Genomic DNA, 9,776 nt, shown 5'->3' on the forward strand with positions numbered 1-9,776 from the left:
GAGAGAGAGAGAGAGAAAGACACACACACACACACACAGAGCACACAGTCTGACCAGCAGAATACTCTGTGCATGCCCAAGTGTGATTAGTGCCTTTTGCGCCCAGACGTTATTGCAGCACCTATATACGCTCTCGTACACACACCCACTGATCTGGGCTGATGCAGACTAGATTAATGTAGGACAGATAAAAGTGGAAGAATGTTTGAATAAATAAACCACTACAGAAATGATCATTATTCACAACAGCATATTAGTTGTATTAGATATTAGTTGATAATGACATTAAAGTCAAAGTCAACTTTATTGTCATTCAGACTTTACACAAGTGCACAGCTGAACGAAATTGCGTTTCTCCAAACTCCAGTGTTAAAGCACCAGAGCCCAGAGTGGCCGCTGCAACTAGTGCGCCGCCCATTACGCAGAATGGGGGGATAAACATAGAGATAACATTAGGAGGAGACAAAAAAATATGACCACAGATTATTCTCGCAAACAGGACAACAGTCTGTGTGCATGCAAAAAATCCCCAGAGCACATACAGCATTGATAACACAGACAGTAAGCAGTGAGAGGCGTGATTCATTCAGAGAGGGAGGGGGGAGCCAGAGGCCTGGCACACAGTTTTTGTGTCAAAGTTCGCGTTGGAAGGCGAGAGCCATCTCTGACAGTCTCTGTGTGGGGGTAGGGGCAGGTAACCAAGACGACGACCTTCTGGGAGAAATTTGTTTGGGCGCCAATGCAGATAAGAAGAATGAAGAATGTAGCAAGGAGCCCGTCCTTGGGAATTTGAGCACGAACTCCTCTTAAAGTCGGCTGTCTCCCAACTGATCCAACTTCGCACGTAGAGCATTGATTCCATCCACGATCGTCTCCAAGCTTTTTCCAACAGTCACAGTCTGTGTTCCAACAGCTCTACCCACCGCATCAATCATGTGGGGCACTTGACGTGGACGCTCAATAGCTGACTCCACTCTTTCAGTTTTCCGATACACCAGGGCAACGCCTAATCCAATCAGCAGAGCCACTGCGATCAAAGTTCCAAATAGGTACACGTCCTCAACATCTTCCAGGGAGAGAGGCGCAAGACACAAACTACGCCAGGTCCCCCATGAGTCATGCACATATCCAGCTGAGGACGTTCCGTCCGGGCATGTGGGTTCTCCCGCACCATGACTCCTCGTGGAAAAAATAGTGTCAATTGCGTTGAGAGACCACCTGATCAAATCCATTTTCTTGTTAAAATTCGAAGAGCAGCGTCTGGTTACTTAGACAAGACAGAGAATCTAAGCTGAGCAGGGCAGGAGGGAGGGAGTGCAGGAGCAGAGATAAAGTGCGACCGCCTCTCTTGAAAGCCGGAAGAAGTTTTATGATTAGTTGTATTAGATGTTAGTTTAAGATACAAAATGATATTAGGTGATGGTGTAGAATGACTTAAGGTGATCTCCATCACATAGACTGTCGGTCACACTGAGATAGACGTTGATTGTTCAGACACTGTAGAACACACATGGCCAGGGATGAGGCTTAAAGTAAAGTGAATTAAACTTTTCATTTTGCTGTTTCACACACACAAGGTGCTTGTCTTTACTGATGCATGATGTCAATGTGATGTGTGAACACTACAGGAGTTAACCACAAGCATAACAGACACACCATCATCATCCTCCCAACAAAACTCTCAGTGGACCAGCCAAGGTGGGTACAACACTTCAGGACGTCTGCAACCGCTGGGATAATATTCCACAATATTAATATCTGCCCAGTGGATGGTGATGTCTTTCTCCTCTCATCTTGAGCTTGAACCCCCAGAGACACTAACACCTGAGTCTTTAGCTGCTTGAACCCCAGAGACACTATTAACACATGTGTCTTTAGCCGTTTCAGTGCTAACAACCCTTAGATTAACATTACATTTTGTAACCGTTTTACAGATCCTCAGAACAGGCCATAAGTATCTGATCAAGATAAAAAATCTTGGTATGTATCTATCACAAATATTTAATAACTTGGTATTTAAATAACTATGGATATTTAAAGTTCAAACTGACAAGTGTCCGATATTGCAATACGTGTTCTCTTCACAGTTGTGGCACACGGGGAGTGGGGTGTGTTGGACTAAGTTACCTGAAAGGTGTAATTTGTAAAGCACAACCTGGCGTGTCTCCTTGTAACTGGTTCTTCCGTCCTCGGACCACAGGAGCAGGTATGGGAGTCTGAGTAAAGACCTTGTGTGTGAGCTGCTCTTCCACTGTTGGGACTGCTCCAGTGAGTGCTGCGTTCAGACCAACGGCACAGGAGAACGCTTCTCCCTCACACAAGAGTGTGTGGTTTGCTGCAGCTACAGAGTCTGGACCTCACAACCAGCTGATGTACTACGAGAGGAGGTGTGTGTGTCTGTGAGTGTGTGTGTGTGTCTGTGAGTGTGTGTCTGTCTGTGAGTGTGTGTGTGTGTGTGTGTGTGTGTGTGTGTGTGTGTAGGGAACATTATAAGTGAAGGACGTTACTCTTCGCAGTACTTAGCTATTTCCAGTGTTGCGTTCCAACACGTCTACCAGTATTTCTAGTCAGCGATTGTTTTCCAATACAAATCTGATCACTCTGCTCATGTCTCTACTGGGTAACGTTCACCTCTATGTGCTTATTGTTGATTAAACATGCTACGTAGCGTAGTGTTGTTTAGCCCCTCCACGCTTACTGTCCCTGTGACTAACTACACTTGCATGCTGCTAAAACATAATGGGATGACACAAATAAATGTACAGGCTGATCCTGAACGTTACCTCATGATGCTAATTTGTGGCATTCATATCCAGTTCGGAGCACATTTGGAGGTTGTGATGAAGCAGTTTGTAAAGGGAGAAACATCTGCAATGAATTTGCACGTAACACCACCATTTGACATTTGCTGAGACATCGTGGTTCATCATCAGGTTTGTAACGAAGTCTTTTCTTCTTTTCTCAGGAGGTGGAGGTGCTTTCATCTGAAGACGAGACAAACGCTGATGATGAAGATGCTGATGCTCTGAGTGATATGGAGGAAGATGGAGAACCTGACCCAGATGATTCGGACTACTTTCCCAATTCTGAGCGCGACGAGAGTTCAGAGGAGAATGATCTGAATGAGGAGGAGTTGTCCAGCTCCCACAAGCCCTTCCAGACCTCCTGTAGACCCCTCGTTTGGTGTCTGCACTGTCAGGCTCTTGCTGGAATTCTCTGTACTGATAAGTGTCACCAAAGGATCTACGGATGTCCGGAGTGTGTTTTTGGGAACGCTGCTGATGTCGTCTGTTTGGAGAACTTGACGGTTCACTTCAACTCCAGAACTGACTTTCACAAGCACGCCATCACAGAGCACGGTGCTGCAGGACAGGTGGCTGAACACAGGACTTGTGAAGACTGCGGTAAGTCGAACAGAGTGGAAGATGAAGATGTGTGTGAGTGCAGGATCAAACCCTTCTCCTGCAAGTTGGGCCCCAAACGTTTCCTCACGGAGATTGGCCAGAAAGTGCATTACCGTAGGCTGCATGGGGACTACAGGCACACATGTAAGTACTGCCTGATGGACTTTGAGGTGAGGCAAACCAAACTCCAGCACGAGAGACTTCATAACAAACGAGGTTTACTATACAGCTGCCCCAGCTGCCAGAAGAGATTCAGAAAGTTCCACGAGCGAAACACTCACCTGAAGATCCACGGTGAGCAGAAAAGTTACCCCTTCAGCACCCGTGACACAAGTTTCAACAACTTATGGAAATATGAGCAGCACGTACGCACTCACTCTGGGGAGAAGCACTACACCTGCCAGGTGTGCGAATGTTCTTTTGCCCACGCCGGCCACCTGAATTCCCATATGCGTCTCCACACGGGGGAGAAGCCCTTTGTGTGTGAGCAGTGTGGGGAGTGTTTCAACCACAGCGTCAGTCTGAAGACCCACCTGCTGCGTCAGCACGTCATGGATCCTGCAGGTGAGTCTACAGAAGAGGGCGGAGGGATCGACAGACCCTTCAGTGATTCTCCTCCGAAAAAGAACCTGAAGGAAGGTTCCAAACGGAGTCTGAAGCAATGCTCGGCGCCTCCTGTTGACAAGGAGGAAGTGTGGGGTTACGCAGACTGTTGGGAGGAGAACAGAGACTCTGATTCAGGAGAGGAATGGAGGGAGGAAAGAGGACGTCAGAAGAGGAGAGTTACGAGGACCAACACCCGGAGAAAAAGGGGGAAGGATGTGGAAAAATCATGTTTAATGAACGTCCCACAGTGAACAAACCTTCATCAGTGGGTGGTGAATGGGTCTCGAGTTGGTTGTAAATTGTGAGTTGGGTCTATATTTATACATGAACATGCACAGCCAACCTGCTCTGTTACGATTGCTAGAGACCAGAACAGACACTGCACACTGCATTACAAAAGTTTATTTCTGATTTTAAGTCATCCAAAATAAATCATTATAATCTTCTTATAATTAAAATTGGCATATAATTGTAGAATTAAAGAAATGAATGTTCCTAATAGTCTAATAAAGGGTTTGATAAATGTAATGTACATTTGTCATGTTTCTTTTCAAATGTATGTAAACTTATTATATTTTCAAGTGTTGAAAGTGGAGAGTTGGAACAACATCTAGTGGGCATCCAACGTTATATAAATTTTTATAAATGTTTTATTACATTGAATTAGGCCTAATGTTTCATGGTGAATTGTGTTTGTAATCATACAACAATAATAAAGTTCAGTCGTTTTAATTCAATCCATTTTGTAACTTTTAACCACATCTTAAGACATGATGACTGTTAAGCGGTCCATACAGAATTGCTTTGACAGAATGACAATAATAAAGATTTAAATGATTGTTGGTTAGTGTTTGTGCAGGAGAAACGGGCTCACGGGAACTGCGGCGTACAGCCACTGCGCCGACATTAGCACAATACGCTTGTCAGCTTCCTTAGTGATAATAGTTCGACAACACACACAATGTCCACCAGAGGGCAACATTGTCATGCAACGCTCACCTGACCGTCAAAAATCAAAAGAACGACCAACAAATTTTGGTTAGTGTGTAGATGTTTAAAAATATAACCCAATATAACTTTTCTTTCCTCATTCATTTTAAGTGCAATAAAATGTCAGAGGCCATTATTACCATTATATGCATTATTACCATTATATGCATTATTACTGTTATATGCATTATAACCATTATTACCTTTATTACTTATCTTACCGTTAGTACCATTCTTACCTTGGTATAGGATTAGTTCAGCACTCCAGTTTGCCTGGATCTACTGAAGAAACCCATGACTGTTTCCTGTGGATACAGTTTCTGCTTGGGGTTTATTAAAGACTGCTGAGATGAACAGGATCAAATGGGAGTCCACAGCTCCTGAGTGTAGACGCACCTTCACGCACAGGAGTGTGGAAGGAAAACCCGTCATGCTGATGGAACTGGGGGAGAAACTAAAGCAGACCAGACTCCAAGGTCCTGGTTCACTCACTGGTGTGCTGGATCTAGAGATGTGTGCATCTCCACTGGGATGAACTACATAGCCATTTAGCTGCTGACACGTCGTGTGTAGTGTGTCTGATCTCTTCATTTAATCAGATGTTGTGAAGTGATTACTCTTCATCAGGGAAGGAATTTGATTGATTTGCCCTTTTAACACTATATTTCTGATGATGATGATGATGATGAAATTCCCAATATAAACCAGAGAAAACCCATGCAGAGGTTAGAATGGTATTTTTCATTGTTTTGCTTAAGATGGCTACTATTGGTTTACGCAGCCTTTTCTAAACTCAGGTCAGTTTCCCAGAAGCACAGCCATGCTAATATCCCCTTGACCATAGAGGGGCAGGTTTTAAACGGCTCTTTTGATTAGAGGCGTCCTCAGCAGATAAAGTCCCTCAAGTCCCTGCTGGTTTGCAGCTGCTGTTATCAGACCGCTGTTATCAGACTACAAGTGGCCAACTGAACTGAGTCCGGAGGCCCAGCTGTTGAAGTGTTAGCGACAAAGACATTCAAGGAATGAGGACAGATTACCAGCCAGTGATATCAGAAAAGCAACCCCACAATGTCCAAAAATGGACAATCAAAGTCCTGTGTTTAGTACAGACCTGTCGCCTTTATTATTCAAGCAAACATAGTGGTCATTATTGCAGGTTGTAGCTGCACATAGTGTAACATAGTGCCAATAAAACATATAATTAATGAAAGAAAAATGCAAATGAAGTATGTGTCAAAATGGTACATACAAACTCCAGACCAGAAGTACAGAAAGCTGTGTGATCATCATGTGACTTGAGTAACACTTTCAGAGAGGCCGTTAGAGGACCTGCTAGCCATGACAGAAAAACACACATTTCAGTTTGTATGCAGCATCTTGCTGTTGCCCAAGATGTTTTTGAGCCAAGGACTAAGGTGTTAACAGGTTTAGTGATGGCTGGAAGCCTGCAGACCTGGACACTGTTAAGACGTTCCAGCAGACCACATCCAGCATTTTATAAGATCTGTACCTCAGTCTTGTACCTCAGGACAGACTGAAGATTTGTTTACACGATGTGAAACTTTAATTATTTAAAATTTTACTTTAAATTAAGCGTGCTGGTGTACGTATGGCCTAATTGAAAGCAATTCTGACAAACAGAAATTCATGTGAATTGTATTTTGTATTTTAAAATTCCAACCACAGGTAGCTTTTCTGATTAAGCTACCTTAATTATGCTACCATATTTATGCTACCTTAATTATGCTACCATAATTAAGCTACCATAATTAATTATGCCTGATACACCAGGTTTAACGACGGCCCAGAACAGCACTCTGTATTAACAGCTCTTCCCTGAAATGGGGTTCAACACCCTCATCTGCTGATTACCCCCCTCTGTGCTGCGTGACCCCAGACAGAAGGCTGGGTAAACCGGAGCGTGAATGTCGCAGTAAAACGTATACAGATGTCCCATTCCCACGGCGTCGTAGAAGGACAGGAAGCCACTGTCGATATCCAGGAAGACGCCGATCGTGTCCGGGACGCCCGTGGCTGAATCGGAGAAGCAGAAGCAGAACCAGCCATGCTGAGCACAGAACTGCCGCGTCCTGCTGCTGTAGCTCAGCGCCCAGGACAGCTCGTCCCTGCCCAGGCTGCAGGACGCGGCCGCGGGGGCCCCCGCCGAGCCGTAGGCCACGCCCACAGCCCAGCAGGGAACCCCAGCCACCGCCACCTCCCAGTGGTGGACGCCACGACTGAACGGAGTCTCCCCCAGCACCCGGTACAGGGCCTCAGGTGACCCAGAGACCCCGGAGTCAGGCACGGCATCCGCCGTTACCCATAATGCACTGTGGTCAGTGTTCAGTCTGAGGCTCGGGTGAGCTGAGGCAGCATTTAGCACAATGTCCTCTCCTGTGGACACATGAGACAAACGCATACGTGTTAATGTTGGCATAGCAGGTCACACAGCCGCACCCCCCCCCCCCCCATCTCACCCCCCCCCCCCCCCACCTCATTGCACCCCCCACACATTAGCAAGCATTATATATCTGACTTTGATTTGTTTTGCTTACAGAGATGTACTTATGGTGTATTAAAGATTAAAGACTGTATTATATAAAAACAAGTTTCAGGTAGTATTAAAGGTAGGTATTTAATACTCCATCAGGTATTCAGTATTAAAGTAGGTATTTAATACTCCATTAGGTATTCAGTATTAAAGTACCTACACATGCTGATTCGTTTCTGCCTTTGACTAAATGTCTACAGGTCACATACCAGAGAATGTTCTGCACACAGTCTGGAGAAGTGGAGAGATCTTGGCCGCAGTGATCCGCTTTGGTCTCTTCCACTCCACAGCGTCCAAGATCTGCTGTTTACACGTCGTTTCATCAAACAGGTCCGCCCTCACGCAGACGAAAAAGACGCGTTTGCCAAAGAGCAAAACCAGACAAGTGGCATGTGATCTGTATGTTAAGCTGTTCTAAAATGTTCTACATCACTTCGTGTTTATTTAAACGACGACAAAAATGTGCACTTACCAGTCAGGATTTTGAACAGTCTGAAGAGAAAAGTGCAGAAAAGGAAAAGCACATTTAAAACACTGAAATTGTCTGAAGGAATGACCTGCAGATTCTCAGAGTCTCCAAAACTACATTACCCAGAATTCACCATTCCTGGCTCACCTGCAGAAGCAGCAGGGGGTCTGTAAGGTTGAGGGCTTGCAGCAGAGACTCCTGTGTCTGGAGGAGCCTGGTCTTCAGCCGGGTCAACCTCTCCGTCCGGAGCTTCGCCGCCCGCCTCTCCTGCACCTGCTCCAGGGAGACACGCTTCCTCCACGCCTGTTCCTCCAAGTCCAGGAAGAGCCTCACCCTTCCCAATACGGCCAAGCACGCGTGCAGCTGACTCTCCAGGCTCACCTGTGTGTGCGCACGCACAAGAAGGTTAGAGGAGAGAATGCCCTAACAATGAATGCTGTGTTAGGTCTTTAAAGACGTCTGCACCTGACTGGAGGAGGAAGACTGCTCGATTGATGCTTCTCCATCTTTAATCTCCGACAGTCTGTGTTTGATCATGTTGAGCTTCACATTGCAGTCCTCCTACATGGAGCAGAAACAAAAGGTTCAGCCGACAGATAAAGACCGAGGCGTCTACGTTCCTCTTCCACTAACTAACCAAGACTATCCGTATCCATACGCACCTTCAGACTGGTCTGAGCGTCGGTCAGTTTCACCACGTTGTGGCCGTTCAGATGTTTCCCCTCCGACGGCAGCATGCAGAACGCGCACAGAGCCGCACCGTCCGTCTTGCAGAACAGTTCCAGCTGTTTGTCGTGTTCCTTGCACAGTCTGCTTCGGCTCGCCAGCACGTGCCGTCCGCACGCGCCGTTCTCCAGGTGCGCGAGCTTCCGCCGCGCCTCGCACGCGGCGCGGTCCACCCCTCCGTCGCGCTGCCGTCGGAACTTCTCGACGATGTTGTGGAGAACCGTGTTCTTCCTCAGCTCCGCCGCGGAGTCGCACGGGGCCGCGCACAGCGGGCACGCGTAAGAGCGGCACGGCGGCGCGCCGGGCTCGTGGCTGCGCCAGGACCTCTCCAGGCCCTTTACGCACTCTTCACAGTAGTTGTGGCCGCACGGTAGAGTCACCGGCTCGGTGAAAACGTCACGGCACACCGCGCAGATGAGCTCCTCGTCCAAAGATAAACTGTCCATCGTTGGCGGACTTGCAGAGGGAGTCTGTTCTCAGTGATGTTGGGTTTATTACCGTAGACACCGAGGCTCCGCCCGGTACCGCCCAACGACCCGTGTGTTTATCAGCTCGGTCAGCTGGTCCGGTCCACAGATCTGAGTTAGTTACTCATCTGGGCTCATTAACACACATGTCCATTTTAAAATACATAACGAAGAGAAAACAATGCTGTCTGCTGGCCTGTAGAAAATAGTTTTATATTGCCCACCAGGGGCGATTTTAGGATCTGGTCTTTAGGGGTGCCCAGCCCCTAGTGCTCACAGAGGCACAATACTAAAGTATTGCGCAGGTACAGAGCAAGGTTTTTGCATAATATAATATTTAAAAAATGTGTTGAGCCAGGGGGTGCTGAGCAACTTCACGGTGGTGCTCTAGCACCACTAAAAATACCCTAGCCTCGCCCCTGTTGCCCACGTTATTAGGGACGCACGTCTACCAGAACAAACTACCATGTCGGTGTCACTACCAGTGTTGCGAATAACGCCGTTAATACTAATAATAATAATTATATATATATTATATATATATATACTTGCACCTGTTGGTT

General features: G+C 46.5%; 1 protein-coding gene across 1 annotated transcript; it reads right to left on the reverse strand.

Annotated features, from left to right (window-relative positions):
- Positions 1-6,099: 6,099 nt before the first annotated feature.
- On the reverse strand, positions 6,100-9,404 carry LOC143475613 (tripartite motif-containing protein 75-like). Its single transcript, XM_076973489.1, has 6 exons — positions 8,683-9,404; positions 8,486-8,581; positions 8,168-8,401; positions 8,024-8,043; positions 7,761-7,888; positions 6,100-7,394 (listed from the first exon to the last, which is right to left on the reverse strand). The coding sequence occupies exons 1-6, from the start codon at positions 9,190-9,192 to the stop codon at positions 6,823-6,825; spliced, it is 1,560 nt and encodes a 519-aa protein (XP_076829604.1). The 5' UTR covers positions 9,193-9,404; the 3' UTR covers positions 6,100-6,822.
- Positions 9,405-9,776: the final 372 nt, after the last annotated feature.

The sequence above is a fragment of the Brachyhypopomus gauderio genome, chromosome 14 (assembly GCF_052324685.1).
Source record: "Brachyhypopomus gauderio isolate BG-103 chromosome 14, BGAUD_0.2, whole genome shotgun sequence".
NCBI classification, from domain to species: domain Eukaryota; kingdom Metazoa; phylum Chordata; class Actinopteri; order Gymnotiformes; family Hypopomidae; genus Brachyhypopomus; species Brachyhypopomus gauderio.